The following is a 21,817-nucleotide window of genomic DNA, read 5'->3' as shown; positions in this document are numbered from 1 at the left end:
ATTTTCTGGCCAAAGTTATCCTCTTAATGAAGAACAGTTTTCCAATAGTCCTACATGTTGTCAAAAAAATCACCATCAAAAAGTAAAAATACAAAAGAATCAAAGGCAGGCCATCAAGCAAATCTAATGTATTCAGTCTTCACTGAGACACCATTTTAAAAATCTCTCAACAATAGTGGAAATGTGCTGTGTGAGTCTTGGAAAATAGCTTGAGATTAGTAAACTGTTTAACAGCAACACATGGGGAGGTGCTCAGATCTCCAAATTAGTCTCTAAGTATTTGTTGCTAAATATTAATTAGAGAGCACTGGAGTTTCAAAATGAAAAAGCAAGTCTGTCTTTTTTTTCCCTTGATTTGGAGGCAAGGTAATTATAATATTTTTCAAAATTTGTTGTAGCTTTTAAATAAGTTACAAATGTCTCAGTAAGACTAAAGAACTACCCAGAGGTATTTTCTAACGTAAGGGAGGGTTTGAACAGTAACACAAAGTTTTAAGAACATCTTTTGTTAGAAAATGTAGCTCTTAATGGGAATCTTAACTAGTTAAGATATATATATATACGTGTGTGTGTGTTTGTATATAAATATATACATATATATTATACACATATTTGTTCTTGTTGCTGTCATTCAATAGCTAAGTCATATCCAACTCTTTGCAATATATATACATATCAATATATAAGCAATACATATATATATCGATAAATGGGCTTCATTGGTGGCTTAGTGGTGAAGAATCCACCTTCAATGCAGGAGACATGGGTTTGATCCCTGGGTCAGAAAGATCCCCTGGGGAAGGAAACGGCAACCTGCACAGTTTTCTTGCCTGGGAAATCCCATGGACAGAGGAGCCTGGCGGGTTACTATCCTTGGGGTCACAGAGAGTTGGAACAAGTGAGTGACTAAGCCTCCACTGCCACACATATATACATATATATTTATATACAGGGAGAGAGGCTTCCTGACATATTGGTTCCCAATACATAAAGTAGAGGACACCTGAGTATGAATATCTCCTGGGCGTGACTATTGCTCAGTTTCTATCTTGAAAGTCTGTTTCCACAGGACAGGTAGCAGCCATAAGTATCCAGCTGCTGCTGCTACGTCACTTCAGTTGTGTCCGACACTGTGCAACCCCATAGAGGGCAGCCCACCAGGCTCCCCCTTCCCTGGGATTCTCCAGGCAAGAACACTGGAGTGGGTTGCCATTTCCTTCTCCAATGCATGAAAGTGAAAAGTGAAAGTGAAGTCACTCAGTTGTGTCCTACCCTCAGCGACCCCAGAGGCAAACATAAATACACATTTGTGTGGGCAAATGGAATTAGAGCAGCTTTCCAAGTGCTTCTGCAGTGACCCTGCACAAAAAACATACCCATGCTTTGCATAAGTCACAATTCATATGGTGTCATTTCCTTTAAACTTCATTTTGCAAGAAATTCTGGAACGTTAGGTCTTACCTATTATCTTGCTTCGGCTGGTTAGGAGATGAAACAGTGGAACTGGGCTTTGGAGGTATCGGAGGGTGAACAGTTGGTTCCCTTTAGAACAGAAAACAGCAGTTCATTTCACCATGGAAACCAGGTGAATTTTAACATCTATTCACCAAATGCATTTATTGTCTATGTGGAAATATCTCGTGCGTCTTACAAGCCTCCTGTATGAGCTACTGGAAAGGCTAGGATGTTTGGAGTTCTAAACTTTAAAGAAGTCAAATCTGTAAATTACAGGAGACTTAATTTAATCAGATTTTTGGAAACCCTGTCCTCCCCAACTATAGCTTGAAACATTATGTGTACTTTAAACAGCTTAGTAATTTACTAGACTATCTCACTCAAGTTGTGATATTTTGGGTCAGCAGCACATGAACAGACTAAATGGTTCCTGGGCTAAATTAATATATAAGCTTCTTTAGGAATTATGTCAACTATCAAGCTGCTATGGAAACAGCAAGAAAGGTTTTCAATTCCATAGACATTAAGATGAAGTTGATTTGAAGCTCTTAACTAAATCCACCTTAAACATTGACAGCACAGGCCAGTTTGATGCTGGCAGAGCTTATAAACACTGTCAGCCTAAACTTTCCAACAAAGCACCAAGACAGCCTCTGAAATGGCATGATTTGATTGCCCAGGAACTGAAGCAGGCAATTATGGGCATGTTTGGGATGGAGTCAGCCCTTTACTTGGGTTTCCCTGGTGGCTCAGTGGTAAAGAATCCACGTGCAATGCAGGAGATGCAGGAGACATGGGTTTGATCCCTGGGTTGGGAAAATCCCTTGGAAGAGGGCATGGTTATCCACTCCAGTATTCTTGCCTGGAGAATCCCATGTCCCACAGAGGAGCTTGGCAGACTACAGTCCATAGGGTCACAAACAGTCAGACACAACTGAAGTGATTTATCATGCACACACACAGCACTTTATCCAGGGCATGTCACTTCCCTACCCCCAAACTCCTACCCAAGTAGTTCGCCATAACCCTCGAGATAAATTCCATAGAAATACCCTGTGATCTCGACTCTGTACCTCTCTGGCTTCTGCAGTGCACTAGGGAGCACGTAGGCTCTGGAGTTGGGCTGCCTGAATTGCCAGCTGTGTGACAAGGGCCTAAATTATTCCATTTCCTCATTTGTAGTAACCTTTCCAACAGCACTGTGGGGGTGTTGTTGGGACTGAATGAAATCATGCTTTTATTTAACACACTTATTGGTAGCTTTCTATGCATGAAGCACTCTACAAAGTGGATAATTTCCCTGTTTCCAGAAGGTTTTCTATACACAAATAAATAAATGGCAGATGAAGAAAAGTACTAAGAAGAAAATAAAACAGTGAGAGAATATAGTGATGGTGTGGGAACACCTGCATGTGAGGTGAAATATAAGCCAAGACCTGAAGGAAGTAATAAACTGAACCATGAGGATGTTGGAGACAGAGTATCACCAACTTTGAGATGGCATCTAACACTTGAAACTGGATGAGACCACCCAGGAAGTCAGCCTAAGTAGAGAAGGAAGAGGGCCAAGGGTGGAACCCCTGATCCCAGCAATATTTAGACATCAAGAATATGGGGAAGAAATAGCAAAGGAATCTGAAGAGAAGCAGCCAAAGAGAAAAGAAGAGAAATACAAGGGTGTGGTGCCAGGAAGTCAAGTGAGACAAGTGTTTCCAGAAGGAGTAACTAGCCTTGCCAAATGCAAGACATTTGACAGGTCAAATAAAACTGGGGTGAAGAGTTACCATGGTGTTGGCAATATAGGGGTCATTGATAAACCTGACGAAGGCAGTTTTGATGGAGCAGTAGTGGAAAAAAAAAAAAATTTCTAGGAGTGGATCTCAAAGAAAATGGGAGGCGGAGGGATAGACGTAGAGATTTCTTTTGAGGCACTTTACAGTGAAGAGGGAAGAGAAAATTGGGAAGCTACCTGAAGGTTGGTAGGTCAATGAAGCGTATGAGAGTATGTAGATATGATGATGGAATGATCCAGGTAAGATGGCAAATTTGATGGTGCGGGAGAGTGAGCAGAAAATGCTTAGACATGGGAAGTAAGGAGACTGAGGGCACATGCAGGAAGGTTGGTCTTGGAAGCACAGAGAGCGAGCTCATTGAATCCTCCCTTCAATCCCAGAGATAAGTATTCTACTTCTTCCTATTTTATAGATGAAAAGATGGAGGCACAGAAAGTGAAAATAAATACCCTGTGATGATACAGCTGGTAAGGGGCAGAGTGCAAAATCCAAACCAAGAAGTCTGTCTCCATAAACCATCCCCCATGATGCTGCCTCTCAAGGACTCTTTGGGCAACACCAATGGCTCCGCTGAAGTCAGTGCTCATGGAACTAAAATAAGGCCAATAGCCATTGCTTTCTTTTGCCACACTCAGTACTTCAGGGGCAGGAACAGATTGAACAGAGAGTGGATTTAAGGAAGCTTCTAATTCAGCCAATAGAGTGTAATAAAGACTGATGACAAGGGAGGAGAAGGGGTATGTGAGGAGGTGATTACAGTGAAGGACTGTGGGAGCTGAGATGGACATGGAGGGAAGTGAGGATGTGAGGGGAGAAGGGCTGTGGAAAGACGATAGAACCAATGGACTGGTGGTTGTGGGACTGGGAAACTTCTGGCCTCAGAGGACTGGAGGGACTGAACCAGAAAGTGTAGATAGAAAGTGAGTAGATGGAAAATGGAAGCCAGAAAAAGGAAAACTTTGAAGTTTTGAAGTGTATATGGTTTCTTCAGATCAGATCAGATTAGTCGCTCAGTCGTGTCCGACTCTTTGCAACCCCATGAATCGCAGCACGCCAGGCCTCCCTGTCCATCACCAACTCCCGGAGTTCACTCAGACTCACATCCATTGAGTCAGTGATACCATCCAGCCATCTCATCCTCTGTCGTCCCCTTGTCCTCCTGCCCCCAATCCCTCCCAGCATCAGAGTCTTTTTCAATGAGTCAACTCTTCGCATGAGGTGGCCAAAGTACTGGAGTTTCAGCTAGTCAACTCTTCGCATGAGGTGGCCAAAGTACTGGAGTTTCAGCTTTAGCATCAGTCCTTCCAAAGAAATCCCAGGGCTGATCTCCTTTAGAATGGACTGGTTGGATCTCCTTGCAGTCCATGGGACTCTCAAGAGTCTTCTCCAACACCACAGTTCAAAAGCATCAACTCTTCGGCGCTCAGCCTTCTTCACAGTCCAACTCTCATATCCATACATGACCACAGGAAAAACCATAGCCTTGACTAGACGAACCTTTGTTGGCAAAGTAATGTCTCTGCTTTTGAATATGCTATCTAGGTTGGTCATAACTTTCCTTCCAAGGAGTAAGTGTCTTTTAATTTCATGGCTGCAGTCACCATCTTCAGTGATTTTGGAGCCCAGAAAAATAAAGTCTGACACTGTTTCCACTGTTTCCCCATCTATTTCCCATGAAGTGATGGGACCGGATGCCATGATCTTCGTTTTCTGAATGTTGAGCTTTAAGCCAACTTTTTCACTCTTACAAGGGAAAAATCTGTGGGTGGCTGGGGTAGGGCAATGGACAAGATCATTGGAGAGGAGATCAAGAAAGTGAAAGTCTAGGATGGGAAGGATCCATTACACGAATTTGGGAAGCACCATGCATTATGAGGGCTTCCCTGATAGCTCAGTTGGTAAAGAATCCAACTGCAATGCAGAACATGCTGGTTCAGTTCCTGGGTTGGGAAGATCCACTGGAGAAGCGATAGGCTACCCACTCCAGTATTCTTGGGCTTCCCTTGTGGCTCAGCTGGTAAAGAATCCACCTGCAGTGTGGGAGTCCTGGGTTCGATCCTTGGGTTGGGAAGATCCCCTGGAGAAGGGAAAGGTTACCCACTCCAAGATTCTGGCCTAGAGAATTTCGAGGAGTATACAGTCCATGGGGTTACAAAGAGTCGGACACAACGGAGTGACTTTCACTTTCAGACATTACGATGGGAGGAGTGTGGGGAAACAGTGAGCCAAGTGCTGAAGTCCCCACAGAGTGAGGGTGAGTGACTCAGAGACCTTGAGATGACTCCAGGGAAGGAGAGATGCTCACAAGGGAATGGCTTCAAGGAGGACAGGGAGTTTTAGGGAGGAGGGAGAAATAGAAATTAGAAATAAGGAGCAAACAGGATCCCTCCTCTTCCTTCCAGACCGCACAGTGCATGGGATTAGAAGAAAAGCAGCTGTCACTGGGAAGGAGGCTGAGGGAGCAGGGTTCTCTGGGAGAACCCACCAAGGAGGGGAGAGATCATTCAGTCAGAGACAAGACTGAAGAGGAATGAGTTTTGACGATAATGGATGACATATCCAGGAAGGTCTGTGGACCAGTTTGAGGGATTGGGATGGTTTGTAGGGCTGGGTCACAGAGAAGGCAATGGCACCCCACTCCAGTACTCTTGCCTAGAAAATCCCATGGACGGAGGAGCCTGGTAGGCTGCAGTCCATGGGGTCACGAAGAGTCGGACATGACTTCACTTTTACTTTCACTTTTCACATTCGTGCATTGGAGAAGGAAAGGGCAACCCACTCCAGTGTTCTTGCCTGGACAATCCAGGGAAGGGGGAGCCTGGTGGGCTGCCGTCTATGGGGTTGCACAGAGTCAGACACAACTAAAGTGACTTAGCAGCAGCAGTAGCAGGCCTGGGTCAGGTTCAGTGATGCACGGAGCTCTTCGGGGATGGTCCAAGTGATAAGAAATAATCTGACTGGGGTTCCCATAGGGATCCATGGCCACAGGGGTGGGGGACATGATAGAGTTAGTCCTGAAGCTTTTCTGGCCGAGTGTGGCAGTGAGTCCCTGGGTGAGAGACAGTGGAAGAGTGGACACAGAGCACAGTGGGTCTTCTGGTTCTTGTATTGATGGCAGCTTTGAAGCCAGCGAGAGGGCAATGCAAAGCTTTAGAGCTCCACCTGGCTTAGTGTAAGGGTTGTGGCTGCGGTTGTTTTCATGCCATGTGAACCCAGTGCTGTAGAGGAGCCAAACCACTGGCACTTCCTAACCCCATCCCACCCCACACCACAGTCTCTCTGCTCTGGGGCGTACCTCCTGCTCCTTCCACCTGGAGAGCCCTCCTTGCCCTTCAGCCTCTGGTTGAGGGAGTTACTGTGCGGAGTGGTACCCAGTGCTCTGGTGAACTCTTCTATGTCTCCCAGTAGTGCACCTTCTTCACAATACATACTGTGGTGGTCTGAATTGCACATAGTTTTTTGTCTCCACCCTGGCTGGACCGAAAGTCCCTAAAAGGATAGTTGCACGCCAAGTACTAGGACTGTACACGATGTTGGTGCCTGATAAAGATGTGTTGGAAGAGAGAGTGATTGGCTGAATTTTTATTTGGCATGAAGGAAAATGGGTACTGAACAGGAGTCTAAAGCTTTGAAAATCTGTTCAAGGTTACCTGTCCCATAGAAGTCCACTGTCCGTTGTTGACTCCACTACCAAGTACCTGGTGGCTCAGCTGGTAAAGAACCTACCTGCAATGCAGGAGACCTGGGTTCGATCCCTGGGTTGGGAAGATCTCCTGGAGAAGGGAAAGGCTACCTACTCCAATATTCTGACCTGAAGAACTCCATGGACTGTATAGTCAACAAGGTCGCAAAGTATCAGACACAACTGAGCGACTTTCACTTTCACTGAGTACCTGGTGGGCACTGAGTGCTCAGATGAGTTATTGTGTAATATGATATGCCTGCAAAAAGTAATTTACAGGAAAACACTCTCCCCATTTTGACCTAATGTTAGATTTCACAATTAGATGTTCTTTTATTTGTATTGATTGTCATCATCTTCTCTTCTCAAAACATATCCCTGTGTTGCAACAATGTAATGTCACTCAAATGATAATGTGTCTTTCATGCATCTGTGTTGATGAGCTGGTTATGTGCGTCTCTTCCAGGGACAGAGGAAAGGATAAGAAGTTGGTCGGCCCCAGGTATTAATGAGTCTACACAGAGCACTGGATATCTGAAAACAGGCAGGAGAGTAGTAACAAGATGGAAAGGAGGTTTACAAAAAGGGAGACAAGGGATGGTGCCCAACTTTGCTTATGCCAGAATCACAGTGATAAAAAGCTAAATTTCTTCCATGTAAAGTGGTGCTAAGTCACTTCAGTTGTGTCTGACTCTTTTGTAACCCCGTGGACTGTAGCCCACCAGGCTCCTCTGTCCATGGGATTCTCCAGGCTAGAATGCTGGAGTGGGTTGCCATTTCCCCCTCCAGGGGATCTTCCCAACCCAGAGATCGAACCCTTGTCTCTCATGTCTCCTGCATTGACAGGTGGGTTCTTTACCACTAGCCCCACCTGGGAAGCCATTAAGCCCTCAAAGAGGCCGGAAAGACTGCCTGGGTGGGTCTGAGAGGCAGAGATGAATCGAGAAGAAGATCTGGGTGTACAGGAAGGAGATGGTTTGGGGAAATAAAAGTCAGATGTGCATTTGTGAAGGCCAAGAAAAGCAGAGAAGCGAGAATAATGCATTTACACCCCTGCTGGCCTGGGTCAGGGCAAGGCCACGCTGACTTCAGTCCATCTCAGAGGAGCTTTTTGCATCTCCACAGTGACAGTCACAGATGACAGAACCCCGGCCCTGGGGGCAATCAGAGGCGTCATTCAAGCTGAGCCAGGAGCTTGAGGCCCTGCCAAGCGGGGGCTTTAGAATGTGAGAGTGAGGCAGGAAGCTGTGGCCTGGAATGTTTCAAAGAGACAAAAACAAGAGACATTCATGTGGAATGATCCTGTTTGAACACCACTTCGAGATGCGCTGTTTAAGCCTGGATCAGTTGACCCTGATTCTGCCTCTGTCTTTCCTTCCAGCCTGTAAGACCTTCCGCAGGGTTGATGACACCACACTAGCTGCTATAATTGTAAAAAATAACTTCCAGGAATCAAAAGGCAGCTTTCCTGGGCAACATTTGAAAACCTGCAGATTGTAGCCCAAAGGCCAGAGCTAATAGAGATATCACTGTCAACCTGTATATGTTCCCTCATTTCCATAAGCTCCTGCAAAGGTCACTTCTTGGCTCTGTTACTTGTGTTCCAGAATGACTTTGTGAAGAACGTTTCTATGACTCAACACAGGTCAGGGTTGAAAGAATAATTGACTCTTAAAAAACGGATGGTGAGTTTTGTTTTCACTTCGGATTATGCTTAGCTGTTGTAGCCTGCCAGTAGAATTATTATCCCAACAATAGTAAAGGAAATGGAACTGACATTTTTGCATTTCAGTAACATGTCAACTTGTCCAAGTTGACATACTTCTCACATACTTTATTTAGTCCGTATATCTATCCTGTGGAATGTGTGTGTGTGTATATATATATGAATTATGTATAGAATTTACTTTTTTCACTGAGTCTCAAAAAAGGTAAGCAATTTGCCCTGGGTCACACTGATAGTAAGTGACTCAGCCAAGGTTCTAACCTCTCTTACTCATGTCTAATCCCACGCTTTCTCCTCTATATCAGGCATCCCTTTGGTCTGTGGCCTGTTAGGAACTGGGCTGCAGAGGAGGAGGTGAGTGGTGGGCTAGTGAGTGAAGCTTCATCTGTATTTACAGTTGCTCCCCACCACTCACGTTACTGCCTGAGCTTCACCTCCTGTCAGATCAGCAGAGACATAATAGATGTGATGCACTTGAATCATCCTGAAACCATCCCCCCTCCCTAGTCCATGGAAAGATTATCTTCCACAAAACCTGGTGCAAAAATGTTGGGGACTGCTGCGCTCTATTGTACTGTATTAAACCATTATCCTTCCAGGTATTTCCAATGAAAATATAATAACAGTAAGAGATCCTGCATTATTTGCTTGCCCAAAGGTATCAGTTCAAAAGCACTTATCCCACAACTGCCCTAGTTATTATGTTAGGACATATAACAAGCAAAGTTGGGCATTCAAGACTAGAAAAGGTGTGACGTGGTCCATGGTCTCAAAGAGCTTGCAGAATGCAAGGCATTCTAAAGATTCCAGAGAATAATCTTTCGATTATTTGTTCAAAAGCATGATTGCCCTAACAGTGTCTTACTTTCAGTGGCCAGGGACCATTTCAATGAACCACATCACAACAAAGAGCATGGACTGAACAAAAATTTCAGAGACCTAGATTTTAGACTAGTTTTGCCACTGACTTCCAGTTTGATCATGGAAAGAACACTGATCCTCTCTGAAGAATCTGCTTCTTCATTTATAAAAGGATGAGACTGGCTCAGATCTGTGGCTGGCAAACCACTACATGACCATGAGAAGGCAGAATATTGCAAGGAATCTTCAATTCCACAGTAGTCATGAATACTACTTGCTATGCGCTAAGTACCCTGAATATTCATATGCTGCACTTTCCAAATGTATGAATATTCAGTTGTGGTTAATAACATTTAAATAGTATAATTTAATATAAGAGCACAAATAAACTTTAGCTTCCAGTGGACACAGAGGGATAGAAATTTTCAAGTATTGCTGAATCCATAGCAGCACATTCTGAATTAACTTTCTCCTAACAAATCCTGACTCAGGCTTATGTTTTAATTATTTTGAATAAATATAATTGGTATTCTAGGCATTCCAATACAATTTTAAAATCACTATACTTTGACATTTTACTGAGCATTTTAGACTCTTAGGTTTTGCAAAATGGCTTCCAGTTAATACAAGAAGATGTTTGTTGTGATAAAAATTAAATATAATGATTTAATTTAGGGTGACAGCAAACTTCATAGAAGGTTTGGTACCAATAGAGTTAAAAATGTTGCAGCATAATTAGAAAAGCTACATTTTACCATTTATAGTTACAGATGGAAAAATATAACTGTAGTGCAAGGTTGCCATAGCAACCCACTTCTCAATCAGAAATTTTTTCCTCCTTCATATCTACCAATCAGCTAAGTGGGAGTGAAAACCACTGAAAGAGAAGATTGAAACAAATATGGATGAGAAATTATGAAAGTATGTAGCAAGCATTTCACAATATGGTGATTTCCTGCATGTGTTTCCACTACTTTAATTTTATCAGATATTATACAATTTATTTTCTGTCTTTGGAGATGATTGCAGAAAAAAACACATTGGGTTTTTTTTTTTTTTTTCTGGTGGTGCTGGTGGTTTGCCTCATTGTTTCTCCAGAATCACTATAATGGGTAACAATGTAAACATTCATATTGTTTAAGCAACTGCTACCTAAATCTGGCTTCCACGAGGTTCTTAAATGAGCTTCATATGCCATCAAAGCACTGTATCTCTGCATCACCTAAATACAAAGGCATGCGCACTTCAATTTACCGTGAACAGAATACCAAGAGTTAAAGGTGGGTTCTAAAATCAGAAGCGACGTTAATATTAACTTCCTAGAAATGCTGCATCTGTACTTTATTGTGATTTGACTGAGCACTTCTCATGAATGGCACCTATTATCCACACCATTGGCTCAAGTCCTGGCGTATGTTATCATTCTTTTGAAGACTCAAAGATGAGAAAAAGTTTAAGAACTTGAGAAATTAAGATAGACACTAGTGATTGCTGACAAACTGCTTTGCGTCAGGCTTTCTGACAAATTTTAAAATGAAACACGTGGAAAAGGAAAAACTTTCACTGGCTCTGACCTTCTAATAATTTTCCATATTGATGACACATGTATTTCTATGTATTTCAGAATCTCGAATACATAGAGCTCAAATTACATTACACCAAAACATTAAAACAGAAGTGATATTCTGAAATAATGAAAGGGATTTGAACATGGGAAAGGGGGTAAACCAGTGATCACAGAGGAAGGAGAGACAGATCAGTATAATGAGGAACAAAGGTTGCAGAGCTAAAATTTGATTCAGTCCTGATTAAAATGAAAAGAAACTATAGGTTCTGATGGCAGTTGAAAAGAGGATTTCAGAGGAAATAATCTTGTTGACACAGGCTGACAGGCTTCCCTGGTAGCTCAGCTAGTAAAGAGTCCACATGTAGTGCAGGAGACCCCAGTGTGACTCCTCGGTTGGGAAGATCTCCTGGAGAAGGGATAGGCTACCCACTCCAGTATTCATGGCTTCTCTCGTGGATCAAATGGTAAAGAATCCGTCTGAATGCGGGAGACCTGGGTACAATCTCTGGGTTGGGAAGAACCCCTTGAGGACAGCTTGGCAACCTGCTCCAGCCAGTATTCTTGCCTGGGGAATCCCCATGGACAAAGGAGCCTGTCCTCTGACAAAGGCGGGCTACAGTCCATGGGGTCGCAAAGAGTTGGACATGACTGAGTGACTAAGCACAGCTCACACGGCACATACACGTTGGTCATTCAAAACCCTGTGCTAGAGTTTTCCCTTCTCAACAAGAGAAAAAAGAGATCAGAGAACATTTATATTCAAGGACTAAGGAGTTACCTTAGCAATCAGCTAGAAAGAGTTTTATTTAAGTTCAGAACTTTACCTGCTGTGTCTTACTACCATGAATTACAGCTTCTTTCTCTACTTGTTTTATCAGAAAGAGGGCAAGAGACTTTCAGAGATATTTGATTCTTAATTCCAAAATTTTGTTTGCTCACCAGATCTTAACCTTCTCATTGTAAGACTAATATGTGTCATACATAAAATGATATTTGTTTTAAGAAATTGCTTTTTTCTTTAGCTCTACTGTATAGTTATATTAGAAAATTTAACTTGCTCATTTAAAGTCTAGTTGAATTCACCAACATGAGTTTGAGTAGGCTCCAGGAGTTGGTGATAGACAGGGAAGCCTGGCGTGCTGCAGTCCATGGGGTTGCAAAGAGTTGGACACAACTGAGCAACCGAACTGAACTGAATTCACCAACCTTATGTTAATTATATAGACAGAATGAGATGTAGATATATTTCTAGATGTAGCTATAGAAATATCAATGGCTGTAGACATAAACACAGACTTGTAGAGTTATAGGTACAGATATACATATAAATATAGAGAAAAGTGTGATATTATGGGTTCTTCTATAGATTAAAAAAAAAGCTTAAGACCACTTGGGTGCAGCTTACATCATGCCTGTAACAGATTTTAATCCAAACACAACACCAATACAAGTTGTCAATCCAAACACAACTAAGTTTGGTTCTTCCACACTACGTAAGTCAAGAAAGGGAAAACTGAGGAATGGGGTAGTCCATGGGGTTAAAGATCACAGAGAGGTTAGAGGGGAAAAACATTCAGGAAAATGACCTCTCCTTGTAATAACTGGGAATGGGTGTGTGGGAGAAAATGAAATCTCTTGGAAAGATTAGGTGATGGAAAAATTAAGGTTCACAAAATGAAGAACAGAAACGAGAGTGAGTGTTGGTATTAAGGGGAAATTCTTTTGCAGAAGAGGAGAAAGGGGAGAGAGGGAGATGGAGACCAGTGAATTAGTAAAGGTGGAAGGGAAATAAAGTTAGCACTGGCTATTAGCTAGTATTAAAAATCACAGTTCTCCCTTTTTATTTGTTCCTGACCTATTTCCATCTTCTTTTTGTTCTTCTGGGGACAAAGATCTCTTTTTGAAATCTTTGATTCCTTTCATCATTTAATAATTGCTTCTAGTTTTTGGCTTCTGGTGAAAAGGCTACTTCTCAGCCCCGAGAATGCACTGGTATTAAAGGTGAGAAACAGAAGCAGTACTTGGAGCTGTTCCAAAGAAAAGAGCTTTAGGAATCAAAGGCATTGCTATACTGCTATTATTCACTCCTTTCCTTGAAAGCTTGGGATAACATTAGCTCTGATCCTCGAAGAGAAGTCGTTTGGTCTAGCCATTCTATTAATAATCTGTGACTTTAAGAAAGGAGTGGATATTTAAATTCATCAACCTTATCCAATAATCTTCTCTCTCCCTTAAATCTGGTGCTAGGCATCTGATCCAGAAATCAGAAATAGAAGCATTGTAACTAATTTTATCTTCCATGTAAATCACATCCAGCTATGCATAAATTGTAAGGGCATATAGCCAGGCAGTATCAGTTCTGTTCAAACAGATCCATAGCTGAATGTGCACTGAGCACATATGATGGTGGTGCAGGAATAGTCCTTTCGCATCTTTACACAGTTACATAACACATGCTTATTATGATGATAATTTACATGAACAATGGAGTAACAGGTAAAAGATAAAAATAAGTTATTTGGGAAATTCATAATAAATGTTTCTAAGTATCAGTTACTGTCTATCAAGACAAAATTGGATGGAATATACAGTGGTATCTTACAATAATATCTTGGGTAGTTCCATGAAAGGTACCACTCATGGAGAAATATCTAAACACAGCCCGAGGAGAAAGGAGGTTATAATTAGAGACACAATCCATATTTGGCAGTTCATATAATTGGAAACCACCCACAGGTTTAAAAAGATGAACAGGTTTAAAAAGAAAATATTTTAAGAGAAGGTTGGTATAATTCCAAGCTGTGATTTTTCAACAAGTCCAATAATTTTATACATATGTTATACACATATAATATAATACATATGTACACACACATATATACAGATGAAGCCACGGGTATGAAAGACAATTAGAGTTCTTTTTGTCTATTAGTCAACTAAAGTTATTTATGTCCTTATAGATTCAAGTTAAATTATAAGACATTTATTTCCAAATATACCTATTATTTGGGAAATTAAAGACACATTAAAAGCCTGTTCAACAGATGAAAACTTTTGGAAATAAAACAGTCTCATATGAAACAAGGGCACTGCTTCATACCCTTTTTCCAAGTGTTGGATTGGGAAAATGAATCCCATTTAAACATGGAAATATTGGGTGAAGATATTCTAGAGGTTGATGACATGAAAATAATTTTGGATACCTAAACCAAAACCACCTTGGAGACCTATTTTTCGTCAAGTGCTAATGACAACATAGATTATTAGAGGCCTACACTGTGGCTATTGCACTGAAGTCTTGAGTGTAGGCTCCGTGTTTTGTTCCCTGATATCTCCCAAGATCCTAGAACAATATCTGGCATACAGTAATCACTTATTATTAAATATTTATTCAGTTAAATAGTTGTTGACATTCCCAGTATGGAAACGGTAGAGCCAGGTGTTCTCCACATGGGCTCTAATTTAGTTATAATTATTGCTCTCAACAGCAACAAAAAAGTACAAGCAAACACACACTACTCATCTGCCACTTTAAGTTCACCAAGAACTTGCCATACACATTCCCATCCTGACATCTGGGTTCATCAGAGCAAAACTGACTGTGCACGAGAGCCCACACTGGGCCCCACCTAGTGATGGGCCCTGTTCTCTCCCCTGCCCCCCTTATGGATCGAATGATGTCCTCTCCAAATTTGTTTGGAAAATGGGGACATTAGTAGACACAAGTAGGTAAGGCATGAGTCATGGACATAAGTAGCTGAGTCAGGATGAGATCATACCAGAGTTGGATGAGCCCCCATTCGATAGGCCTGGTGTCCTTATAAGAGGGGGAACTTTGGACACAGACAGGCACACAGGGTAAACACCATGTAAAGATGAAGGTGAAGATTGAAATGGCGCGACCCCATGGACTGTAGCCCGCCAGGCCCCTCTGTCCATGGAATTCTCCAGGCAAGAATACTGGAGTGGGTAGCCATTCCCTTCTAAAGGGGACCTTCCTGACCAAGGGATCGAACCTGGGTCTCCTGCATTGAGGGCAGATTCTTTACCATCTTAGCCACCAGGGAAGCCCTTATACAAACTCAGGAATACCAAAGATTGCTAGGAAAACACCGGAAGCCCGGAAAAAGGGTGGAATAGATCCCTTCTCACAACTCTCAGAAGGAACCCCGTCAACACCTTGCTCTTGGGCTTCCAGCCTCTGCAACTGTGAGACAATACATTTCTCTCATACCACCCACCTTTATGGTACTTTGCTACAGCAACCCTTAGCAAACTAAAAATACAGTCATTTACGCCTCAAAGCATGTCAGATTTCCTACCAGGCACACTTGTACCCTGACCTCACTTTCACTGGGCACTATCTTATTCAGAGCTCAGAGTTCACAAAATTGCCTCAGCTTTATTCCAAAGCATCCACAGTTATATGTTGTCAATATCTAACACATTCTTCCATCATATTACATAGCAATTACCTCTGACATCTTTCTCTTACCTTCTGCTTGCTCCTGTGTTTGGGGTGGTGGTGTAACCTGGAGGAGGTGGTGGAAACCAGGACTGTCTGTTAAGAAATGACATCAGTTATAAGCATTGTGCTCCAAAGACCTGACCCCCCACCCGCATGTCTTCCAGGAAAAGCTGAAAATAAATTGACAGGTGAAAAGGAAATGAGATGACTTTCCTACAAGGTCTTAGAGATAAAATGAAAACTATTTACTTCCTGCCATAGGAAGTAACGGCCTATATTGCAGGCAATCTGCTCTCCCAAATAAATCCCTTTGCCCATTTCCTTTGACAGTAAACAATGTAGACACTTTTTAAAAATAAATCTGCAGGAAATCTGGAAAATAATAATGTTGAATCTGTATGGTAGGTTCATGGTTGCTCATTATCAACACACCTCTCTGTTTGTCTGCATTTCTGAAACATTTCATAATAAAAATAACAACACTTATCTTCTACTCAAAATATGGTTTTAAAAATTCTGTATGACAGGAAATGCTGAAAGTAAGAATATTGAAAGTATAAATGAATGCCACAGCAATGCCAAGCTCAATTTTATATAGATGCATATATGAGCAACTAAGCACATACATTTATACATAAATGTACACACACACACACACACACACACACACACATCCAATTAGAAAGATGTTTTCCCATTATTAAGACATCATTTTAATTGGTAGAGATAGCTAAGGACTCTGTCAAAAAGACTAAGTTATATATCAAAAATGATGTTCAGAGGAGAGTAAGATAGCCTGGAAAAGGAAGATCAAGGATAAGGACAGGAGAGTCCTTTAAATTCTCGAAGCTGGTCTATTCTCTGAGATTTCAGGACTGCGCTGATGGGGTGGGAGTAAATCAAAGCCAATTTCAGCTCAATGCAACCCCTAAGAGCTTAGTCAAGGCACATCACAAAAGTGAGAGTCATGCTTCTGGCTGCAATGCTCCTGAATGATGCCTAGCCTATCAGAGGAAAGATTCTTGCCCTGGGTAGGAGATTGAACTAACTGACCTTAAATTTCCCTTTCAGTTTCTCCTAACGACAAAGAAAGGATCAGGGGAAGTGTGAAATTTGGATCCAAGAGAAGGATAATCTTATTTCCTGAGACTCTGTAGACACAATCAAAATTTCGTCTGCAGGAGAAAATAGAATCAGTCATTTCCCTCCAGGAGGATTTCAGGAGCAGCGTGGCAGTCAGCCAGCTCATCAGCAAGCACTGAACACCTGCCCTATACCAGGCAGAGTCCTGTGTGTGCGTGCGAAGTCGCTTCAGTCGTTTCTGACTCTTTGCAACCACATGGACTGTAGTCCGCCAGATTCCTCTGTCCATGGGGATTGTCCCAGGCAAAAATACTGGAGTGGGTTGCCATGCCCTTCTCCAGGGGATCTTCCCGACCCAGAGAGGAACCCATGTCTTTTGCGTCTCATGCATTGGCAGGCAGGTTCTTTACCTCTAGCACCATCTGGGAAGCCCAAGCATGGGCAGAGGAGCAAGCAAAGAAAATAAGAAAATATCAAAAGCAGTGAGGTTCACGAAAGCTTGTTTTCCATTCATGTCACGATTCACTGGTACTATGTTCCCTTCAACATGCAAAAATCACTCCCACCATCCCATTCTGCTACATAAAGAAGATTCTACCACTGAAGATCTACCTCTTCCTCCATGCCTACTAGATAAATGGAAGTTAGCCCAGGTGAAAGTGGAAGGCCGTACGGGGGAAGTTGAAGGAAGAGGTAATAAGCACACAAACAGAGACCGATGCCTCCAGATAGGACCCTTGACCCTGAATGTGGAGGAAACCCGATCTACATAGCAGAGGAGGCCTCCAAGATGCAGACTGGTTTCTGGAGTCTAGTGACACTAGGCCACACTGCAGCTGTTGTGCAGGATAAGGCATTCTCTGTAGTAGGACTCTGTTAACATGCGTTACCTGAAGTAGCTTTACTATCTGAGTTCTAGCATCAAAACATTACCTAGCTATTCAAGACCCTAAGATGGCACATATGAAAACAAGATCAGATGTGTGGTTATCAGAGGCAGGCAGATTGAGGGAGATTGGAGGAAGGTGGCCAAAAGGTAAAAACTTACATTTTTTTATTTGTCCTTTAGGCCAACTTATTTTATATCCATTTGAAACATCGTCCAACAAAGGATAAAGAAGTTATAAGCTCTAGGGTTGTAATATATAACATGATGACTACAGTTACCATGATTGTATTATACATAGGAGTCCCTGATGGCTCAGATGGTAAAGAGTCTGTCTGCGATGTGGGAGACCTGGGTTCTATCCCTGGGTCAGGAAGATTCCCTGGAGAAGGAAATGGCAACCCATTCCAGTATTCTTGCCTGGAAAATCACATGAACAGAGGAGCCTGCCAGGTTTCAGTCCCTGGGGTTGCAAAGAGTCAGACACGAGTGAGCAACTTCTCTTTCATATCATTTCATTATACATAGAAAAGTAGTTAAGAGAGTAGATCTTAAGAGTTCTCATCAAAAGGAGAAATGTTTTTATTGACATAATGGATGTTCTGTGAGATGATGAATCTTGTGCATGCTACGTTGCTTCAATCATGTTCAACTCTTGGCAACCCTACGGACTGTGGCTCGCCAGGGTCCTCTGCCCATGGGATTCTCCAGACAAGAACACTGGAGTGGGTTGCCATGCACTTCTTCAGGGGATCTTCCCCACCCAGGGATCGAACCCATGTCTCTTATGTCTCCTGCATTGGCAGGAGGGCTCCTTACCACTAGCGCCACCTGGGAAGATATGATGGATGCTAATTAAACATACTGGGTGATCACCTCACCATATGTGTAAATCACACTATACATCTTAAGCTTACACAGCGATGTATGTCAATTATTTCTCAATAAAATTGAAGGAAAAGACAGCATTTTTGAAAAGGAGACTGGAGAGGAAAGGACTGAAGTGTGAAGGCAGCAGAAGGCAGTAGGCACCGGATCCCTGGGAAGGGGAGGAGGGAAGGAGGAGGAAGGGCAGAGAGCAAACTCTAGATGCGACCCGGGGGCCTTGGTGGATGATTTGGTTCAGACGTTAATAAAGATCAATCTGTGAGAGAACAGCAGGAAGAGGGGCGCCCAACAAGCCCATCCTACCTCTTTTTCTTCACAGGAGTAGTAGTGGAGGTGGAAGTGGGGGTGCTGGTGGCCTTTGCACTGGACAGACCTCCAGGTTGCCTGTTTTGTCACAAGAACAAGCAGTGAGCACATTGCTGAAACTTCATTTTATCCCACCTTTGAAAGGACTTACAATCTACTCCTAATCCCACCACAAAATGTTTCACTTGAGGATGAAAGAACAACAGAAAAAGTTCTTCCTTAGTTTACCCATTTTACAAATCACCTGGCTTCCATTCAAATAATTAAAACAGAAGGAATTGAATGGAGAAGTCATTCCTTATATGACATTCTGTGTCCGAAACCCAGACCAATCAATTTCAATGTGCTTTGATTCCACATCAAACGATTCCAACAAATATTTTTAAATCCTGTCTATGCTGTGACTCACAGAATTATATTACAATTTTTTTTATTAAATACATTAGCTTGTTTAAGAAAACATTTAAAAATCACACTGTTTTAAATCTGTGTGTGTGTTAGTTGCTCAGTCGTGTCTGACTATGTGTGACCCCGTGGACTGTAGCCCACTAAGCTTCTCTGTCCATGGAATTCTCCAAGCAAGAATACTGGAGTGGGTTTTCATTCCCTTCTCCAGGAGATCTTCCTGACCCAGGGATTGAACCCAGGTCTCCTGTATTGCAGGCAGGTTCTTTACTGTCTGAGCCACTAGGGAAGCCAAATCTCTATTTAGCATTTGTTAATATATGCAGACCCTCAAAAAATTGAAGTGACTCAGGCCTGTTTCAACTATTGGAGGGCAGTCCAGGGTGAAAATTACTTTTTTTGAAAATACAAATTTAAAAATCAACCAAGTTTTCAAAAATATATCTACTTTGCTTGTTTATAACCACCATTAGTACATTCCAGGGAAAATGCATTTTGTCTATACAGATTGTTAGCAAAACCATGATTTCAAGACTCAGCTGAGCTGTAGATGTGATGGGTGTTTTGGGAGGCAAGCGTAATGTACAAGAATAAAGAGTTGCCATAGGAGTAGGAAAAAATTTTAAAGTTCTATGGGCAAAAAAGTAAAGAATCTAGACTTTTAAAAAGAAAAGAAATAAAGAATGACTTAAGCTTCGGTGTTTGATTAGAGCAGAGGTTGGCAAACTTCTTGTGTTAAAGTCCACATAGAAAGTACTTTAAGTTTTGCTGACCACTTCAGTATTTCTATCAATACTATTTAACCTGTCAAAGTTGGCGGGGGCGGGCATGGCTGTGTTACAATGAAACTTTGGCCTAAAGACAATACACCTTGATTTTTTCTTGGACATATAGGAAGAAATACACTTTATTCTTAAAATGTAAGATTAGTTAGAGAAGTACATACATCTTTGTCACTTCTGGTGGTTGAAACGTGGACACATTTCTGGTAAGAAAACAAGAAGGCAAAGTTTGACCAGCAGCAAAGAATAAATTCTTGCATCAATTTGCAGTTGTCCATGAAGTTAGAGTTATTACTATTAAAAGTTAACATTAGTTGTGAGAAAGAAAAAGAAAGTATCAGTAGTTGAATACATTTGAAAAGTTGATCTCATGATTTTTCACCTTTTTGTGTATTAGATTCCAAAAAAAGGTTTTTTTCTTTAGAAATTTCATCTTTTAAGCCCAGTGTTTTTCTTTGATGGGTTCAATAATTTTTGTACACTAGGAATGTAAACTTTACATTTACATGTATTTCATAATACATCCTGTTGCCACCAGGATAATTTAAACAGAAATATAAATGTGGTAAGAATTATGGCCTGAAGAAATGAATTCTCTTCATTTTGAAGCCAGGAATAAGATTTTATTTTTCTTTAACCATGAGTAGGAGCCAAGTTTTTATGCCAAAATTATTTCTGTTTAAAAAATAGAGGATAAGGGTATACAGAAAGATAATAAGTAGGACTGAAGAACTGTATGTAAGTAAGTAATGCTTAGAAAAATATTGTACTTGAACCTTTCCCCAAGTTAGTAGATACTGGTACCTATTGGTTAGTCGGTTATCCAGGGTATTGGCCTTATATGTTTTAGCAGCATCATTTCTGTTTGAAATCCTTTATAAAGAAATAAGACAAAAGTCTGGATCAACATTTAAGTTTTTAAACTCCTCTTAGACCTCTTTCAGGCTAGAATCACTTCTAGCCTGAATCAACATAACCTTTCTCTAGTGAAAACAATTGCTTTTCAGGTGTTACATTTTATAAAATTTTACAATTAAAAAAAAAAACTATTATACTCACCACAAAATCTATTTATTGGGTCATTTTGACAGTTTGTAACTTTTAAAGTTTATGCTTTTCAGCTAGCCTTTCTGACTCACTGAGCATTTAATTCATTAACTATTTCCTTTTCATTGTTGTTTAATAATTTACCCAATGACAGTACTTTCTATGTCACTGAAAGGAATCAATGGAAGACTTAAGCAATTTAAACAAATGTTCTATGGCATCAGATCAGTTCAGTTCAGTTCATTTCAGTCACTCAGTCGTGTCCGACTCTTTGCGATCCCATGAATCGCAGCACACCAGGCCTCCCTGCCCATCACCAGCTCAGAGTTCGCTATGGTATAGACAAGGCTATATGTTTGTCAATCTCTTTGTTTTCCTTCTGAGCACACAGGAAGACTGCACATCCCAATCTTCAGTACACGTATATTGGGATCATGTGATTGAATCCTACAGCATGTGGACAGAAATATTATTCATGATTCCCAAACCACCATAAAACCTCTTGCACGATCCTCCATGCTCTTTCCTCCTCTTCTACTGTAGCTTTGGTGCTCACGTGTTGAAGATAGTAGAATTAAAACATGGAAAGAACCTAGGTCTCTGAGTCATTTCCTGGAGCAGAGATTTCCCCTAATTTTCCAGGCTATCACTTTGAACTCTGCTGAGAGCAAGCAATAATCTTCTATTGGGCTAAACCATGGAGATTTGGAGGCAGGGGAGAGAACTCGTCACAAAAATTGCTCTACCCTGGCAAATTTGTTTACACTGACTAACACATTGTGTTAATAGGTCCTGGGGACCATCAGAGGTTTAAAACACTCTAAACTCAGATCTCCATAGGAGAGTAGGTCTGGGAAAGGTGTGTTTG

General features: G+C 41.6%; 1 protein-coding gene across 11 annotated transcripts in view; it reads right to left on the bottom strand.

Moving 5' to 3' along the window:
* Positions 1-21,817, bottom strand: part of SCEL (sciellin) — a 125,156-nt gene that overhangs the window by 69,288 nt on the left and 34,051 nt on the right. For 9 of the 11 annotated variants that reach the window (XM_010810880.4, XM_005213878.5, XM_010810876.4 and 6 more), the window contains 5 exon segments: positions 20,707-20,775; positions 20,067-20,105; positions 18,713-18,793; positions 15,580-15,645; positions 1,462-1,542 (listed from right to left, as the gene is read on the bottom strand). In XM_010810880.4, the coding sequence (XP_010809182.1) occupies positions 1,462-1,542; positions 15,580-15,645; positions 18,713-18,793; positions 20,067-20,105; positions 20,707-20,775 (336 nt within the window). 11 annotated transcript variants of the gene reach the window in all.

Source organism: Bos taurus, chromosome 12 (genome assembly GCF_002263795.3).
Source record: "Bos taurus isolate L1 Dominette 01449 registration number 42190680 breed Hereford chromosome 12, ARS-UCD2.0, whole genome shotgun sequence".
Lineage (NCBI taxonomy): Eukaryota > Metazoa > Chordata > Mammalia > Artiodactyla > Bovidae > Bos > Bos taurus.
The sequence above is the reverse complement of the archived record's forward strand: the minus strand, read 5'-3'. Positions and strand labels throughout refer to the sequence as shown.